This window comes from Balaenoptera musculus, chromosome 16 (assembly GCF_009873245.2).
Source record: "Balaenoptera musculus isolate JJ_BM4_2016_0621 chromosome 16, mBalMus1.pri.v3, whole genome shotgun sequence".
Taxonomy (NCBI): domain Eukaryota; kingdom Metazoa; phylum Chordata; class Mammalia; order Artiodactyla; family Balaenopteridae; genus Balaenoptera; species Balaenoptera musculus.
The window spans coordinates 34,927,589-34,948,574 of NC_045800.1; the positions used below are offsets into that span (position 1 = coordinate 34,927,589).

General features: G+C 36.2%; 1 protein-coding gene across 2 annotated transcripts in view; it reads right to left on the reverse strand.

Moving 5' to 3' along the window:
- MARCHF5 (membrane associated ring-CH-type finger 5) overlaps positions 1-20,986 on the reverse strand; it is a 51,516-nt gene that overhangs the window by 19,635 nt on the left and 10,895 nt on the right. For both annotated transcript variants that reach the window (XM_036829287.1, XM_036829288.1), the window contains exon 2: positions 14,305-14,507. In XM_036829287.1, the coding sequence (XP_036685182.1) occupies positions 14,305-14,507 (203 nt within the window). The remainder of the gene's footprint in view (positions 1-14,304; positions 14,508-20,986) is intronic.

Sequence of the window (20,986 nt, forward strand, 5' to 3'; positions counted from 1 at the left end):
TTTTTCCAGCTTTATTATTATTGACATATAACATATATGTTTAAGGTGTAGAATATGATAATTTGATAATATATATTGAGAAATGATCACCACAATAAGGTTAGTTAACACTTCAATCCTCTTACATAATTACCATCTTTGTGGTGCTAACACTTAAGGTCTACTTTTTTAACCTTCATTTATATAATACAGTGCTAATTATGGTCACCATATTGTACATTAATCTCTAGAACTGATTCATCTTTTAAATGGAAGTTTGTAGCCCTTGACCAACATTTCCCAATATTCCCCAACCCCCAGCCCCAACCATTCTACTATTTGAGTTTGGATATTTTAGAGTCCACATATAAGTGAGAACATATAGTATTTGTCTTTCTCTGACTTATTTCGCTTAGCACAATGCCCTTAAGATCTACCCATGTTCTTGCAAAAGGCAGGGTTTCCTTTTATTTTTTTTAAAAAAGGCTGAATATTCTACTGTATATATACACACATTTTCTTTATCCATTCATCCGTCAATGGACACTTAGGTTGTTTCCATGTCTTGGCTATTGTGAATAATGCTGCAGTGAACATGGGGGTGTAGGTATCTCTTCCAGACAGTGATTTCATTCCTTCAGATATCTACTCAGAAGTGGGATTGCTGGATCACATGATAGTTAAAAAACTTTTTTTGAGTAATCTCCATATAATTTTTCATAGTGGCTGTACCAATTAATATCCCCACAAACAGTGCACACAGTACCCTTTTCTCCACAGCCTTGTTAACACTTGTTGTCTATTGTCTTTTTGTTAATAGCTATTCTAACAGATGTGAGGTAACATCTCATTGTGGTTTTGATTCCCATTTCCCCAATGATTAGTGATGTTGAGCATCTTTTCATGCATCAGTTGACCATTTGTATGTCTTCTACAGAAAATTTTCTATTCAAGATTTTAACCTATTTTTAAATCAGATTGTGTATGGATTTTATTCTTGGATATTGAGTTGTATAAATTCCTTATATTTTGGATATTAATCCCCTATCAGACAGATGATTTACAAGTATTTTCTCATTCCATAGGTTACCTTTTCATTTTGCTAATTGTTTCTTTTGCTGTGCAAAAGCTCTTTAGTTTTATATAGTCCAACTTGTTTATTTCTGCTTTTGTCGCTTGTGCTTTTGGTGTCATATCCAAAAAATCATTGCCAAGATCAATGTCAAGGAGACTTTCCTATATTTTATTCTAGAACGTTTATAGTTTCTGGTCCTAAATTTAAATCTCTAATCCATTTTGAGTTAATTTTTGTGAGTGGAATAAGACAGGGGCCAGTTTCAGTCTTTTGCATGTAACAATTCAGTTTTCCCAACATCACTTACTGAAGAGACTTCCCCGAGTATTCTTGGCTCCCTTGTCAAATATTAGTTGAACATATATGTGTGGGTTTAATTCTGGGCTCTCAACTCTGTTCCACTGGCCTACGTGTCTTTTTACACTAGTACCATATTGCTTTATTACAGCTTTGTAATAAAGTTTAAATCAGTAAATGTGATGTCACCTGCTTTGTTCTTCTTTCTCAGGATTGCTTTGGCTATTTGCGGTCTTTTGTAGTTCCATACAATTTTAGGATTATTTTTCCTAATTCTGTAAAAAATGCCATTGGACTTTCAGGGATTACATTGAATATATAGATGGCTTTGGGTAGTATGGACATTTTAACAGTATTAATTCTGCCAATCCATGAATATGAGATAGCTTTTCATTTATTTGTGTCTTCTTTAATTTCTTGCATCAATGTTTTGAAATTTTGTTTTACTCCTAAGTATTTTATTATTTTTGGTATTATAAATGGGATTATTTTATTTCTTTTTCAGATAGCTTAGTGTATATATAGAAACACAACTGATTTTTATGTTGATTTTGTATCCTGCAACTTTACTGAATTCATTTATTAGTTCTAACAGGCTTTTGGTGGAGTCTTTAGGATTTTCTATATATAAGATCATATCATCTCCAAGCAAAGACAATTTTACTTCTTTCTTTTGGATTCAGATGTCTTTTATTTCTTTTTCTTGACTAACTGCTCTGGGTAGGACAGGAGTGGTGAGAACAGACACCCTTGTCTTGTTCTTGATCTTAGTGGGTACACTGCGTATGATGTTAGCTGTGAGCTTGTCATGTACAGCCTTTATGACGTTGAGGTACGTCCTTCTATACCCAATTTGTTGAGAGTTTTTATCATGAAAGGATGTTGAATTCTGTCAAATGCTTTTCTGCATCCTGCAGATAATGAGATGCAGAGATAATAAGATTTTTATCTTTCATTCTATTAATGTGGTGTATCACACTGATTGATATGCAGATATTGAACCATCCTTGCATCCCAGGGATAAATCCCACTTGATCATGGTGTACGATGCTTTAATATGCTGTTGGATTTGTTTTGCTAATATTTTGTTGAGAATTTTTTCATCTATATTCATCAGGGATATTGGCTTGTAGTTTTCTTATAGTGTCTGTGTCTGGCTTTGGTATCAGGGTAATGCTGGCCTCATAAAATGAGTTTGGGAATGTTCCCTCCTCTTTAATTTTAAAGAGTCTGAGAAGGACTGGCATTAATTCTTCCTTAAGTGTTTGGCGGAATTCACCAGTGAAACCATCTGGTCCTGGGTTTTTCTTTGCTGGGAGTTTTATGATCTCCTTAGTTGTTATTGGTCTGTTCACATTTTTTATTTCTTCATGATTCAGTCTTTGTACGTTTTATGTTTCTAGGAATTTATCCTTTACTTCTAGGTTACCCAATTTGTTGGCATACAACTGCTCACAGTACTTTCTTAAGATCCTTTGTATTTCTGGGACTTCCCTGGTGGCGCAGTGGTTAAGAATCCACCTGCCAATGCAGGGGACACGGCCTGGCCCGGGAAGATCCCACACGCCGAGGAGCAACTAAGCCCGTGTGCCACAACTACTGAGCCTGCGCTCTAGAGCCCGCGAGCCACAACTACTGAGCCCACGTGCCACAACTACTGAAGCCCGTGCACCTAGAGCCCGTGCTCCGCAACAAGAGAAGCCACTGCAATAAGAAGCCTGCGCACCGCAACAAAGAGTAGCCCCCGCTTGCCGCGAATAGAGAAATCTCGCGTGCAGCAACGAAGACTCAACACAGTCAAAAAAAAAAAAAAAAGTACAGGGGAAAATATAGCATCACAGGAAAAAGCATTTCAATCCAGAAGATGATCAACTAAAGGGGAAAAAAAAGATAAAAAGGACAAATAGAATGCATGAAATTTGACAGAAAAAAACCCAACTATATGAGTATCACAATAAGTTTACACTTATTTACAAAAGAATTCAGAAGAACTGAAAATAAAAGGATGAGAAAAGATAAGCAAATGCAACAACATCAAAAAAAGCTGGTATGAAAGGGGGAAAAAAAGAGTAACTTTACAGTGAAAAAACCTGACAAACATAACCTTACTGAGATGATCAAGGTCAGTATCATGAGTGATAAGTAATATTGATAGTATGTGCCTGGGATGTGATGTGATGAAAATGGCACTTCATCTCTGTGGTCTTGTACCCCAAAACTCATAACCCCAGTAGATAATGGGAAAAACATCAGACAGATCCGAATTGTGAGACATTCTGTAAAACATCTAACCAGTATTCCTCAAAACCGTCAAGGTCAACAAAAACAAGGAAAGTCTGAGAAGCTGTTACAGCCAAGAGGAGCATTAAGGAGACATGACTAAATGTAATATAATATCCTGAATAGGATCCTGGAACAGAATAAGGACATTAGGGAAAAATTAAGAAAACCTGAGTAAAGTATGGACTTCAGTTAATAATAATATCAGTACTGGTACATTAATTATAACAAATGTGTACAATACTACATAAGATGTTAATAACAGAAGAAACTGAATATGGGATATTTGGGAACTCTCTGTACTATCTTTGAAATTTTTCTGTAAATTAAAAATTGTCCTAAAATAACAAATCTATTTTAAAAAATCTGGTATAGCTATATTTTCATTCTACAGTTGGCCCTCCAAATCTTTGGGTTCTGCATCTGCATATTCAACCAACTGCAGAATGAAAATATCTAGGGGGAAAAAATTCCAGAAAGTTTCCCAAAGCAAAACTCAAAGTTGCTGCACACCAGCAACAACTTACCATTTACACCGTATTAGAATATTATGAGTAATCTAGAGATGATTTAAAGTATATAGTAGGGGGACTTCCCTGGTGGTGCGGTGGTTAAGAATTCACCTGCCAATGCAGGGGACACAGTTTTAATCCCTGGTCCAGGAAGATCCCACATGCTGTGGAGCAACTAAGCCCGTGTGCCACAACTACTGAAGCCCGCGCGCCTAGAGCTCATGCTCCGCAACAAGAGAAGCCACCGCAAGGAGAAGCCTGCGCACCACAATGAGTAGCCCCCGCTTGCCACAACTAGAGAAAGCCTGCGTGCAGCAATGAAGACCCAACGCGGCCAAAAATAAATAAATAAAATAAAATAAAATAAAGTATATAGTAGTATGTGCATAAATTATATGCAAATACTATACCATTTTATATAAGGGACTTGAGCATCCATGGATTTTGGTATCTGCAGGGGTCCTGGAACCAACCTCCCGCAGATACCGAGGGGCAACTGTATTCTATATTATCATGTCTATATTATATAGAAGTTTAAGATACACACAAAAAATTCTTATAGATAAAATAGTCATGGGCTTCCCTGGTGGCGCAGTGGTTGAGAATCTGCCTGCCAATGCAGGGGACACGGGTTCGAGCCCTGGTCTGGGAAGATCCCACATGCCGTGGAGCAACTGGGCCCATGAGCCACAACTACTGAGCCTGCGCGTCTGGAGCCTGTGCTTCGCAACAAGAGAGGCCGCGATAGTGAGAGGCCCGCGCACCGCGATGAAGAGTGGCCCCCGCTTGCCACAACTAGAGAAAGCCCTCACACATAAACGAAGACCCAACACAGCCATAGAAAATAAATAAATAAAATAAAATTTAAAAAAATTAAAAAAAAAATAGTCATTACTTAATGATAAAAAGTTGAAATCACCAGGATATTTTATCTCTAAACCTGAGGGATAGGTAAATGGATGATAGTTTATTAGTCATTATTCCTCATATGTAGTTATATATTCTTTCTCAACAAATGAAATTTCATAATAGAAGAAAAAACCTTAGTGAACATTCTGCTGAGCTTTGATCAATGCTAAGGCAGCAGATATAATTAGTTCTGTATATTGATAGCAGCATGTTGGTAAAGGCAATGGAAAAGCAGGCACTCCAATGCACTGTTGGGAAGATTAAACAGACATAATCTCTACAAAAGCCAATTTGATGATGTCCATTAATGTTATAACTGCACATACCCTTTGACTTATAGCAATTCCACTCTAGTCATTTTGCACATGTGTAAAATTATTTTACACAGTTGTTTATGACAGCACTCTTTGTAGTAGTAAAAGATTACAAACAGACTATATGTCCATCATTAGGAAACTGGTTATATAACCATACATTTATGTAACAGAATACTATACAACTACAAAGAAAAAGAAAGCTCTTTATACACTAATATAAAATGGTATCTACCATATATTGCTAAGAAAAAAAAAGGAAGCATAGAACATGATGTATAGTATACTAGTCTAGAATATATTAACATATAAACTAATTGTGCTCAATATTCTGTTTGCCTCTCCAAATTTACTCCTCCTCTTTCTCCACCCTGCTTTGTACATTGGGAGGCTGACTAAACAAACTGCATCCTTTAGCTAACCTTCCCCTCTAGCTACTGATGTGCTTTGGCAATTTAAAATCCTGGCTCCTTACTTGCTAGAAACCCATGGTATTCCGTTAAATAAATTTGCCAAGTCTGCTTCCTTAACTGTAGAATAAGGACACTATCTATTGTGTAGAGCTTTTGAGAAGCTTAAAATAATATAGGCAAACTGATCGACATAGTGCCTGGCAAAGAGTCAGTGCCTGTTAGGAAGTGATAGCTACTGATATCACTGTTAATATTATTAAAAGAAAATACTATAAAATAAAATAGTAACAACTATTAATTTTATTTGCTAGATTTTCTAGGAAGGGTTTCTCCCAGGAATCATTCCTCATCATCCCTAGTGAATATCTTTTCCTTCTAAGCTTTACACTCCACTTAACATTTGACAACCAGTTTTTGAGGGTAATTGTTAGTTATCTTCCTCTCTACACAGAAGTTTGAATTAATGCTTAGTTGAGAACAATGAAGAAATAAAAAACAAAGCTGTAATATAATTTAACTTGAAAGTAATCTAAGAATTTACATAAAGAGTGGAAGTGGCAACACTGATATCAGTTAAAATCAACTTTAAGACAAAAAGTGTTACTAGAAACAAAGAAGGACATTCTATGACAGTAAAAGGGACAATCCATCAGAAAGACGTAACAATTAGGAACATTTATGCACATAACAACAGTCCAAAATAAATGAAGCAAAAATGGGCAGAACTGGAGAAGCAGACAATTCAACAATAGCTGTAGACTTCAACAGTCCACTTTCAATGAATAGGTAAAAGAACGACAAGGAAATAGAAGACTTCAAAATTCTATGAGTCAACTAGATATTTATATCACACTCTACCACCACCACCACCACCACCACCAGAACACACATCTTCCCAAGTACACATGGAACATTTGCAAGTATAAAGCTTGCTAGGCCATAAAACAAGCCTTAATCATTTAAAAGAACAGATAGCAAAGTATGTTCTTTGATCACAATGGAATGAAATTAGAAATCAATAAGAGAAGGGCATTTGGGAAATTTACAAGTATGTGAAAATTAAACAACACACTCCTGAATAATCAACAGGTCAAAGCAGAAATCCAAGCAGTGCTTAGAGAGAAATTTATAGCTGTAAATGACTACATTAAAAAAGAAGAAAGATCAAGAGAATGAGAAGACAAGCTACAGACTGGGAAAAAATATTTGCAAAAGATATACCTGATAAAGAACTGTTATCCAAAATACACAAAGAACATTTAAAACTCAACAATAAGAAAACTGATGTTAAAAACGATCAAAAGACTTAACAGACACCTCATCAAAGAAGACATGACTTTTTTTTTTAACATCTTTATTGGAGTATAACTGCTTTACAATGGTTAGTTTCTGCTTTATAACAAAGTGAATCAGTTATACATATACATATATCTGCATATCTCTTCCCTCTTGCATCTCCCTCCCTCCCACCCTCACTATCCCACCCCTCTAGGTGGTCACAAAGCACCTAACTGATCTCCCTGTGCTATGCGGCTGCTTCCCACTAGCTATCTATTTTACATTTGGTAGTGTATATATGTCCATGCCACTCTCTCACGTTGTCCCATATTACCCTTCCCCCTCCCCCTATCCTCAAGTCCATTCTCTAGTAGGTCTGTGTCTTTATTCCCGTCTTGCCCCTAGGTTCTTCATGACCACTTTTTTTTTGTTTTTTAGATTCCATATGTATGTGTAAGCATACGATATTTGTTTTTCTCTTTCTGACTTACTTCACTCTGTATGACACACTCTAGGTCCATCCACCTCACTACAAATAACTCCATTTTGTTTCTTTTTATGGCTGAGTAATACTCCATTGTATATATGTGCCACATCTTCTTTATCCATTCATCTGTTGATGGACACTTAGGTTGCTTCCATGTCCTGGCTATTGTAAATAGAGCTGCAATGAACATTTTGGTACATGACTCTTTTTGAATTATGGTTTTCTCAGGGTATATGCCCAGTAGTGGGATTGCTGGATCGTATGGTAGTTCTATTTGTAGTTTTTTAAGGAACCTCCATACTGTTCTCCATAGTGGCTGTATCAATTTACATTCCCACCAACAGTGCAAGAGGGTTCCCTTCTCTCCACACCCTCTCCAGCATTTATTGTTTGTAGATTTTTTGATGATGGCCATTCTGACTGGTGTGAGGTGATACCTCATTGTAGTTCTGATTTGCATTTCTCTATTGATTAATGATGTTGAGCATTCTTTCATGTGTTTGTTGGCAATCTGTATATCTTCTTTGGAGAAATGTCTATTTAGGTCTTCTGCCCATTTTTGGATTGGGCTGTTTGTCTTTTTCATAATGAACTGCATGAGCTGCTTGTAAATTCTGGAGATTAATCCTTTGTCAGTTGCTTCATTTGCAAATATTTTCTCCCATTCTAAGGGTTGTCTTTTGGTCTTGTTTATGGTTTCCTTTGCTGTGCAAAAGCTTTTACGTTTCATTAGGTCCCATTTGTTTATTTTTGTTTTTATTTCCATCTCTCTAGGAGGTGGGTCAAAAAGAATCTTGCTGTGATTTATGTCATAGAGTGTTCTGCCTATGTTTTCCTCTAAGAGTTTGATAGTGTCTGGCCTTACATTTAGGTCTTTAATCTATTTTGAGTTTATTTTTGTGTATGGTGTTAGGGAGTGTTCTAATTTCATACTTTTACATGTACCTGTCCAGTTTTCCCAGCACCACTTATTGAAGAGGCTGTCTTTTCTCCACTGTATATGCTTGCCTCCTTTATCAAAGATAAGGTGACCATATGTGCGTGGGTTTATCTCTGGGCTTTCTATCCTGTTCCATTGATCTGTATTTCTGTTTTTTTGTGCCAGTACCATACTGTCTTGATTACTGTAGCTTTGTAGTATAGTCTGAAGTCAGGGAGCCTGATTCCTCCAGCTCTGTTTTTTGTTCTCAGGATTGCTTTGGCTATTCGGGGTCTTTTGTGTTTCCATACAAACTGGGAAATTTTTTGTTCTAGTTCTGTGAAAAATGCCAGTGGTAGTTTGATAGGGATTGCATTGAATCTGTAGATTGCTTTGGGTAGTAGAGTCATTTTCATAATGTTGATTCTTCCAATCCAAGAACATAGTATATCTCTCCATCTATTTGTATCATTTTTAATTTCCTTCATCAGTATCTTATAATTTTCTGCATACAGGTCTTTTGTCTCCTTAGGTAGGTTTATTCCTAGATATTTTATTCTTTATGTTGCAATGGTAAATGGGAGTGTTTTCTAATTTCATTTTCAGATTTTTCATCATTAGTGTATAGGAATGCCAGAGATTTCTGTGCATTAATTTTGTATCCTGCTACTTTACCAAATTCATTGATTAGCTCTAGTAGTTTTCTGGTAGCATCTTTAGGATTCTCTATGTATAGTATCATGTCATCTGCAAACAGTGACAGCTTTACTTCTTCTTTTCCAATTTGGATTCCTTTTATTTCTTTTTCTTCTCTGATTGCTGTGGCTAAAACTTCCAAAACTATGTTGAATAATAGTGGTGAGAGTGGGCAACCTTGTCTTGTTCCTGATCTTCGTGGAAATGGTTTCAGTTTTTCACCACTGAGGACGATGTTGGCTGTGGGTTTGTCATATATGGCCTTTATTATGTTGAGGAAAGTTCCCTCTATGTCTACTTTCTGCAGGGTTTTTATCATAAATGAGTGTTGAATTTTGTTGAAAGCTTTCTCTGCATCTATTGAGATGATCATATGGTTTTTCTCCTTCAATTTGTTAATATGGTGTATCAAATTGATTGATTTGCGTATATTGAAGAATCCTTGCATTCCTGGGTGTTTGTAGATTTTTTGATGATGACCATTCTGACAGGTGTGAGAAGGACATAAGACTCTTAATAAGCATATGAAAAGACACTCAACATCTATGTTATTAGGGAATAGCAAATTAAAACTGGTGGTGCAGTGGTTAAGAATCCGCCTGCCAATGCAGGGGACACGGGTTTGAGCCGTGGTCCGGGAAGATCCCACATGCCATGGAGCAACAAAGCCCGTGTGCCACAACTACTGAGCCTGAGCTCTAGAGCCTGTGAACCACAACTACTGAGACTGCGTGCCACATTACTGAAGCCCTCACACCACAAAGAGTAGCCCCCGCTTGCCACGACAAGAGAAAACCCACGTGCAGCAACAAAGACCCAATGCAGCCAAAAATTAATAAATAAATTAAAAAAATTAAAAAAAAATAAAAAATAAAACAATGAGATATAAATGGCTAAATCCAAAACACTGACAAAAGCAAGTGCTGCCAAGGATATAGAGCAACAGGAACTTACTGCTGGTCGGAATGCAAAATGTACAGCCACTCTGAAAGACAATTTGGTAGTTTCTTACAAAACTAAACATACTCTTACCATATGATCCAGCAATTTACGCTATTATTAACCTAAATAAGCTGAAAATATATGTCCAGACAAAAACTTGCACACAGATGTGTACTGCAGCTTTATTTGTAACTGCCAAAACCTGGAAGCAACAAGATGCCCTTCAGTAGGAGAATGGATAAATAAGCTGTGGTATGTCCAGACAATGGGATATGATTCAGTATTAACAAGAAATGAACTATCAAGCCATGAAAGACATGGAGAAACCTTAAATATATTTACTAAGTGAAAGAAACCAATCTGAAAAGGCTACATACTGTATGATTCCAGCTATATGACATTCTGAAAAAGGCAAGACTATGAAGACAGTAAAAAGATCATTGGTTGCCAGGGTTTAGGGAGGAGGATGGGATGAATAGGAGGATATATTCACAGTATATTCCCTATTGACAATTAAGAACACACACTTGCCACCATCCTTCCATTCTGGCCACCACTAAGTACCAGAAAAGATGCAGACTTTGGCCAGTTAGCCAGACAGACTGAGTCTAAATCCATATGAAAACTCTTTTTTAATACCTGCTACACAGAGATCATCTCATAGAATGTTAACCATCACCTCTTCCTCTCTGCATCTTTTCTCTTGTCTTTCATTCCTTCTTCTGGCCAGTGTCTCCTAAGTGTCGTCTGGGGACCAATGGTGGTCCCTGGCAATCAATTAACTGGTTTACTATAGACAGTTTGATTAAAAAAAAAAGTGATAAAAGCTTTGATCACAAACATTTCATAAATTGAAAAGATTAATTATGACTTTCAAGGAAATTCCTTTAGCTTCTTAATTGTTATGTTCCAAGGGTCACACATGCTTTACAAGGATAGTTAAGAGGGGACTGTTTGTTTCAGCTAACAAACTTTGACATCATGAGTTGTTTACATTGGTTAAATATATATTTTGTTGTTGTCTTATCACTGTGTTAAATCCCCAATTAGGAAAATGTATCAATGCCTCAAAAGTGCTCACTGAAGAGTAAAAGTGATAAAAACACATTTGACTCAGAATGTCATAAATGATAAATAGTATGATCTTATAGAGAGAAAACAGTAGGATCTTACAATGGGCTATGACCAGTGAATTACAAGTTATTAGTTTACACTGGGGGACCTCCTTGTTCCAATCATAGTATAATACATTTTTAAACAGGGACTGAAACATTATAAAACAGGGATAAGAAGCCACTGAAGCATTCATATAATTTTCAGCCACTCTAGTAAACCAATCAAAACCTGCATTATGAATTTTGTCATTGAAAGCAAAGATTAAAAACTGCGAAGAAACTTTAAGTTATTTTAACAAAAACAGGTATAACTAAGGTCAGCTGCAAAATTAATGACAAACATGCTCAGAAAGAAAACAATTTACTGGTATGTTTCTGTATCAGATGACATTACTGGACATTAATTACATAATGTTAGGTGTGGTATTCAGTGAGTAAGAACAGTTAGTATCACAGATGTATGCTCTTAAATATTTTGTTTCATGGCTACAAGAAACCACTAGTATTCAGAATATGAATCAACTCTTGGTATGTACATAATATGTAAATTATGAAATACAAACAGTTCTGATTATCAATGAAAACATGCTTTAGAGAAGGGATTTTCCTTTAACCAACAATTATCTTTGAACCTTGACTTGAAAATGTACACTAGGATCAATATGGCCAAAAGCACTAGTCATGTGTGTAGCAAGGAAGAGTATAGCACCTGGAAGTCAATTCACACATGGCTTCATTTACAGACAACACCTGACATTTGACAGTAAGTCTTCTACTGAGTCTGTTAAAGATTGCATGGAAAATTGTGAATATAATATTCAAACTGCAGTCCCTGAGCAGGTATCTTCAGCATGTTAGGTCAGGAAAAAAGAAGCAAATACAACACTCTGCTTTCCTATCTTGTCAGGAGGAAAGATGCTAACAAAAACTATTTAAGTGAAGTATATACATTTTTTTTCCCATGACACCAATAAGGTCAGTAAAAAATTTCTGATTATCTGTGGCTTACTCAAGTGGCAGATCTCTGTGATATTCAGTATAGTGAATAGCTTGAACCTATCATGAGGGTGAAATAACAGTTCTTAATGATAAAATACAAAGACCAAATCATGATACACGTAGCTTAAGCAAAGAGTTTGACTTTTCCAACATGTAGCCATTTTCTTTCCTTGTTGTAGAATGAAATCAGTGTCTTATCATTAGTATACTTAAAAAATGTATTCAATTACCACACTAGACCTAAAAACATGTTTCCTAGAACTGAAATACAACCAGAAAGACAGATTTATCCACTGCCATCTTCCAAACTGAAATATTCAACTTCATTGCTGAGTGCCATACATTTGTCAACTCAGTGCTTCATCAGATATTGTAGGTAGTTTTCAGTGAGAATTCTTGCAATAATTTTTGTACCCATCCATCTGAATATCTAAAACATCTAAAAGAATCATCCTGTACTTGCTGCTATTCCCAACAACCTATAGTTGAAAAGTGGGATTATCTGATTTAGCAGAACTAAGAAGTAGGAAAAGAAACAGTTAAATAGGAAACTGTAACTTTGACTTTAGTGAGCCAGATATCAATGTGGTGAAAGACTACAGCAGTAATCGCTTTTCATGATGTTTAAAAGACCCATGAGTGGGACTTCCCTGGTGGCACAGTGGTTAAGAATCCGCCTGCCAATGCAGGGGACACGGGTTCAAGCCCTGGTCCGGGAAGATCCCACATGCCATGGAGCAACTAAGCCCATGTGCTGCAACTCCTGAGCCTGCACTCTAGAGCCCGTGAGCCACAACTACTGAGCCTGTGTGCCGCAACTACTGAAGCCCTCGCGCCTAGAGCCCATGCTCCGCAACAAGACAAGCCACCATAATGAGAAGCCTGCGCACCGCAACAAAGAGTAGCCCCCGCTTGCTGCAACTAGAGAAAGCCCGCGCGCAGCAACAAAGACCCAACACAGGCAAAAATAAATAAATAAATTAATTAAAAACAAAAACAACAAAAAAGACCTGTCAGTGTGGTCCACAAATTCTAAACGTCTGAGAAATGCTACTTTCTCTACTACACTATTTTTCTTTCATAGAAAGCTATCGCTTCTTCCTATGCATTATGTTAGAAAAATATAGACAGCTATGGAAATTTTGTTTGCCCTTATTACTAATCTTCTCACATTAGAAAAGCACTTCATCAGCTGCACTTATGTTGCCTTATTTTTTTAAAGAAAGGTCTGATTTCAGTATGTATAGCACCTAGAAAAAAAAAATCTAATAACTATTTCCAGTTTCTCCTTGAACTCTATTCCTCCACAAAGTCATTTTTTCCTTGACCCTCCCAAAACCCAAACTGCTTTCATATACCTCACCTCTTGATTATAGTCAAGTGTGACATTAAAAATGTTGAACAACTGGCATGGCATAAACACCAAACAAAGAGAATGACACCAGTTCATAATCACATGGATGTAATGGAACATGCTAACTAAATATCAGCCTTAGTTATAGCTTCCTTTAAACAATCCGCTACACTTGTTTCAATGCTAGCCTCATTCTCAAAGACCATTGGTTATTCCTTGCCTGCCAACTCACAGAAAAAGGAAAGTAGTTTTCATGAAAGACAGCCATATAAATTGGATTCTAAACACTGTCTTTTATTAAATATTTAATTTCCCTTTTATTCCTTAATAGAAGAATTAAGAAAAATAAGTATTAGAAAGAACACACTATTGTTTTCTTTCTCCCACACCAATGGTTTCCAGAGAATGAGGCTCTTTAGTCAGCCTTTTATTATAGTTTTGTTAACTTGATTTTACCCACACAATTAGATATCCAAGTTCTTTATCCACTCAACCAAATGAAAACATTGAATACACAGACAAATGGATAGATCTGGGGATATATTAAGGATAATGTAAACTGTTAGCAAAACAAATATCTGACATTTAGAGAGAAAACAACAGAAATGGAATACAGAAATTCACAAAAAAGCAAAGACATGAGTCACTTAAAAATCAACCTAGGATCATAGAGTCATATATTATAACATGATATATATATATATATATCTGTGTTGGTTTTAAGGATCTTCTTACCCAACTTTGGAAAAACTATTAAGTATTCAGCATTGCACTGGGGACATGCCACTCTGGCTGTACTGTTTCCTCTTTGTTTTTCATCCACCCAGCGCTGCAGACAAGCCTGGTGAACCCATTTTGTAGATCCTCTGCATCTGCATGGTCTCACCCATTCAGCTGTTCTATCATCTTCATCAGTGGCAAAACACACCCAGCAACTTCTGTAAATTAAAAGAGAAAATAATGACATTATCATTAACACCCCAGCCTCCTCTTCACTGCAGCTCTCACTTAATGGGATGAGCCTACTATGTTGTATTATAGGAACTTTTAATTCTACATTAAAAGACTGAGGAGAAAAACAACCAACACATTTCCAGTAGAGTAGTTTCTTCTTTTTCTGTTTTTCCTTGTATTCTTCTGCGGAGTCTTGTGTTTTCTGAATTTTGTTTTTATATAACTTCCTCCATCTTTCTAGTATATTAACGTTTTTTTTTTTAATTAATTAATTTGTTTTTGGCGGCACTGGTCTTTGTTTCTGCACGTGGGCTTTCTCTAGTTGCAGTGAGCGGGGCTACTCTTCATTGCGGTGCACGGGCTTCTCATTGCAGTGGCTTCTCTTGTTGCAAAGCATGGGCTCTAGGTGTGCGGGCTTCAGTAGTTGTGGCTCGCGGGCTCTAGAGCACAGGCTCAGTAGTTGTGGCACACAGGCTTTAGTTGCTCCACGGCATGTGGGATCTTCCTGGACCAGGGCTTGAACCCGTGTCTCCTGCATTGGCAGGCAGACTCTTAACCACTGTGCCACCAGGGAAGTCCATCTTTCTAGTAATTCTTCATCTTCTCTAATGAACCAGAATGCAAACAGACAATCCTCAAGCTGCTTTTATATGACCTAATAATTCTTCAAGGATTGGTAAATATAGGAATATGTGAAATTCAGTGTATCTCCCATTTCAACAACATTAACCTCTTAACCTCTTGAACTTGGAAAACTAAAGTATTACATAAATGATTTCACATATGGTCTCATTCAGTTTTCAACTGAGACAGAAAAAACCCCCACTCATTTCTCTTTCTGGTAAAGTACGACTGTAAGAGAGAAAGATGATTAAATTAAAAAGCCCAAAGGGAAGGAGAGATGAGGATATCAGGATAAATTGTTTTAGGATAGTGATATGATAAATTTGGGCCTACATGTTTCCATTATAGGTATGATTGGTTTTCCTTTTTTGTGGGAATTAAATTATATTTATTATATTCTAAATCTAAAAGTCAAGTCTGGGATGCCTATATTTTAAAAAATTCTATTGAGATGGTTAATTTTTAAACATTTCCCCATTTTGCTTTTGAGGATACTTCATGAACTCTAATTTGTTCTTGTGGAATTAGGTTGCAATTCCTTTTTTTTTTCCTCTCAGTTAACACAAGTTTTGACACCGATTTCCATTAGGGCAAAGACGGTTTAACTCAATGACACCATTCACTCTCCTCTACTACCCTTAAAGTTTGACTGCACAATAGGAAACTGCTAATTAAAGCTTGTCACCTACTGTGCACATTTCACTTAATTAGATAAGTGGCTTCTGTCAGAACAACTAGCTTAACTATGCTCAGTGGGAAGGACTATATAGTCAGGTACTATATACGGGTGAGGTCTCCAGTCTGTATAACAATATGAATTTTAATTGTGTGCTCCAATTAAAACTTAGCAATTAGAATAGGGAAAAAAAAAACTGAACTGAATACGTGGTAACAATATCCAAAGTTGTGCTTTTACTCAGCTTTCAAATTCAGTCAGATTTCATTTGACCTACCTAGGTAAAAATTGGAGGTAGGTAGCATTTGTTTGAGCATGCTTGACCCTCTGACCTACCTCAGCCAAGCTGTCTGGGCCCTTGTGCTATCTTACGGTTATCCAGAAATGCCTCCTCCTCCACCTCCTTATTTTTTAAAATTTTATTGTGGTAAAATATACATAACATAAAATTTACTACTTTAACCATTTTTAAGATTGCAATTCAGTAGCACTAAGTCATTCACACTGGCAACCATCATCACTATCCATGATTTGACTGGGTTTCAACCTAGTTTTCATAAAATTTCAATTGACAAGTACAGAGCAAATAAACCAGTTATTTGAGGTGTTAGTATATATTTTCCCCATTTAACCAAGGTAATTTTTAAAATATAATTGTATACCTCTGGGAAATGAAAACCATATTTTGGCAACAAAATATAGGCAGAATACCTAGAAACTAGATTTCTAGGTTCTTGTAAGTTTTTCATATCAACAATGGAACATATATGTAGCTAAGTACATCTAGACCAGCATAATTAATCAGTATTAAGGTGAACTGAATCTTAAATTAAGCCAATTTCCAGTCATCAGGAAAAAACAAAATAAAATGTAAAGAACCTTAATACTAGGTGGAACCAAATGAAATTGCCTATATTTATCTGTTTTTAACTTACATAAATGGCAGCTTCATATACCAATATAATGGGAATATTTGTATAGCTATAATCCCCATAAATTCTGGATAAGTATAAGTTTATTTTCCCCCAACATTTAATAGGAAAAATTTCAAACTTTTGAAAAAAGTTGAAAAACTGTTTGGTGAACATCCATATTCTTAACACCTAGATTCTACAATTCTTATCATTTTGCTACATATGTACTTTACTACATATTCTTTCATCAATCTTATTTTTTGATGCATTTCAAAGTTTCAGACATTAGTGTACTTCACCCCTAAATAAACACTTTTACAGTTTTACTTTTTAGAAGGTACTCAACTAACATTTAAAAGAGGCACTTTCCGGATTTTTTTCTAATTTCACAACTATGGTAGATAAGATAGTTGAACGATGATTTACAGTGAAAACTTATCAGCTGTTAAACCTAATTGGAAGTGTTAATACCCATAACCTTGTTTTTATTGTTTGATTCATAGTGATAGTGAGTATACAGCTTACAAATTTGGATTTTGAAGCTAATGCTCATTAGAGATTAACTGAAATTATCCTATAGAGGAGATATTAAAAAAAAAAACCTTATTGATAATAATACTCTCAAAAAGTCTGATTTTCAACATCTACCAACGTACCACATACATTTTCTATTTATTCTAATCGCTAAACAGTACATCTGATGATGGTCATCTGAGATCAAATAGTATTGCCCACAATATGTAAGCTTCTGATAACACCACCAAATTACTTCATCTAAAAATTATAATTTAGATACAAGTAAATGTTATATAAAACGAAGACTTCTAACTTAACAGTACAAAACAAACAAGCAACTGAAAATTATAGAAATTGCCAGCAACATTTACTGAGCATTCACTGATTCCATGTAGTTTCACTGGTTCCATGTGGTTGCACAAACAAAATAAATGGAAGATTGTACCTATCTAGAAAACCCTATAATTTAATTGGGGCTACATCCAGTAGATACAAGAGATTTAAGGTTCCAGTGAAATTACCATAGCTACATCCATTTTAAGAAGAAGGAATGATCAATTTGGATAGATCAGAAAAGGTTTCAGGGAGGAGTCATAGCAGAAATTAGCAGGGGCAAGTGATTTTATTGCAGGGATTCTCAAAACAAAGGTCTCAGGACCAGTAGTTCAGGATCACTAGGGAACTTGCAAATTCTCTGGCTCTACTCCAGATCTAGTAAATAAGAAACTCTAGAGGAAGAGGGCCTACAAATCTGTGATTTAACAAGCTCTCAAAGTGATCCCAATATTCAATAAAGTTTGGGAACCGCTGGTGTAGAAAAATGGCAGGTAAAAAAAAAGCAAACAGATTGGAGAAAGCAGACTGTGTGAAAGGGATAATTACTGGATTTACTTAAGGTAGAAATAATTGCTTCTGATGACTAAATATTTTTAATATAAATAACAGTACAGAAAATGTTAGGTTCTAAAGAATTTATTAACTGATTTACTACCTTACTAGGTATATGAGTTTAATCTACGTAATATGGAAAGAATATTAGTCTGTGAAATAAGGGCCAGGTACATGGGAAATTAAAGCATATAAAAATGGTCACATGAATGTTTTTAGGCAGACAGCCTGTAAGACAGTTATTAGTCTTCAGGGCTGGAAATGAGGGGAGGGAACAAAGTATGTATAGGAATCTTCTCTTCCCTCATTTTAAAAAAAACTTCTAATAGGCTGACCAGGAATATCACCTAAGAAGGTCTTAAAATTATGCCTTCCCCCTTTGCTTCCCCATACCCTACTCCCTCCTTGATGCAATCTATTTCAGCTATTTATTCCCCAATTCCCCACCTCCTTCCATTTAAGGAGAAAAGAGGTTGTTTGAAAATGATGGGTTTAGAGTTTCTCAAGATCTTAGAATAGAGGAGAGAGTAGAAGCTTGTGGTTTAATGTACAGCACACGTTCTCTTTTTTAGGGACAAAAAGTATACCATACTTTTTAAGGAAAACCACTCTTCCCTCCAACATCAGCCATGTATGTGGTTTATTTAGGCAGTTAGTCCCACATCCCCAGCTCCAGGAAGAGTAATCCCTAGATTGGTTTAAGGGAGTATCCCATGTCCTAGATTACAGTTGTTCGGAGGCTGGACCCATAAAGCTAGTTTCATTAGAGTGAACTTCAGAATTTTTGCTGGGAAAGTTGGTACACAGACTTTCTTTTCCACTGAGCCTGAAGGCAGGAGAAGTGTGAAGCTAAATGAGGGTGTGAGGCTCTGCTGCCAGGAGAGCCACAATGTGGAGCCTAAAGAATCCAAAGGAAGCTGAAAGATAGAAACTGATGACTTCGTTTGAGACATGTATCAAGCTGTGCTTAAAGCTAAATATACCCTTGCACTGTTCACTTACATAAACCCACAGATTTTTTTTTTTTTTTTTTTTTTTTTTTGGTTTAACCAGTTTGGGGCAGATTCCTATCAGATACAACCCAAACAATCTTGTTACAGATTGTGAGAAATTGGATATAAGGGATAGCCCTGAACAATCATATAACGTAGACTCTTAAACAGCTTTTATAAGGACACTATTTTTTGTCAATGGCTTTGTTTCCTACTGACCGCAACTTGAGCTGAAAAGGCTTAAATAAATCTAATTTCCACTGCAAGTACTTTGAGTCTTGCAAGTTTTTCTATTTCTCACACAGGGCAAAAATATGCTCCTGATTCTGGCTACTGGATCAGGTCATTTCTTAGATAAAAACAGCCAACAAAGATAAAACCAAACATTTTGAAATTAAAAATTCTTACTGACAATGCTATAATATTTGCATTGCAGGATCAATTTAACTATAATTCTACTTTATTACATATTTTAATGTTATAGTTTATAGGATGGCAATTTTAATACCCTTAAAAGGTGAGAACTGGCTATTTGCCATTTCAAAGGACAAAGCCAAAAACCTTTCAAAGTCCACACCTAAGAAGAGGTTGTAATTTCTGATAAAATTCTAATTAAGAGTTTCTCTTTGAGTCATTTCCTCCCCTTCTTCTCTTCAATCCTCCAATCTCTCAGCAGTGTTCAGTGTGATGCAGAAGCATCATCTGAGAACTTGCTAGAAATGCAAATTTTCAGGTCCCACCCCAGACCTGCAGAATCAGAAACTCTGAGGATGGGACCCAACACTACATTTAAAAAATTTATTTATTTTAAATTTCTTTAAAAATTCTTCTTTTTTTATTGTGGTAAAATATGTAACATAAAATTTGCCATCTTAACCATTTTTAAGTGTATAGTTCAGTGGTATTAAATACATTTACACTGTTGTGCTACCATCACCACCAACCATCCCCATAACTCTTCATCTTATAAAACAAACTCTATACTTATTAAACAACTCTCCAATGTCCTCTCTCCCAAGCCCCTGACAGCCACCCTTATACCTTCTGTCTTTATAATTTTGACTACTCTAAGTACCTCATATAAGTGGAATCATCCAGTATTTGTCTTTCTATGTCTTCAAGGTTCATCCACATTGTAGCATATTGCAGAATATCCTTCCTTTTTTGAGGCTGAATAGTATTCCATTGTATGTATATATACCACATTTTGCTTATCCATTCATTGGTCTTAAATACTAAGGTTGGGCTTCCCTGGTGGCGCAGTGGTTGAGAATCTGCCTGCCAATGCAGGGGACACGGGTTCGAGCCCTGGTCTGGGAAGATCCCACATGCCACAGAGCAACTAGGCCCGTGAGCCACAATTACTGAGCCTGCGCGTCTGGAGCCTGTGCTCCGCAACAAGAGAGGCCGCGATAGTGAGAGGCCTGCGCACCGCAATGAAGAGTGGTCCCCACTTGCCACAACTAGAGAAAGCCCTCGCACAGAAACGAAGACCCAACACAGCCATAAATAAATAAAAAATAAATAAATAAATTAAATACTAAGGTTGCTTCCAAGTTTTAGCTATTGTGAATAATACTGTTACGAACATGGGTGTACAAATATCTTTTTGAGATCCTGTTTTTAATTCTTTTTGGATATATACCCAGAAGTGAAATTGCTGGGTCACATGGTAATTCTATTTTTAACTTTTTTGAGGAATCACCAACGTGGTATTTGGTATTTTAACAAACCCTTCAGGTGATCGTGATACCTGAAGTTTGAGAACCTCTACTCTGGCCATTCTTCTTTCCTTTTTCCCTTTGTAAGTTTCCTCAACTCACCATAATACAAAAATGAAATTTTATTTTATA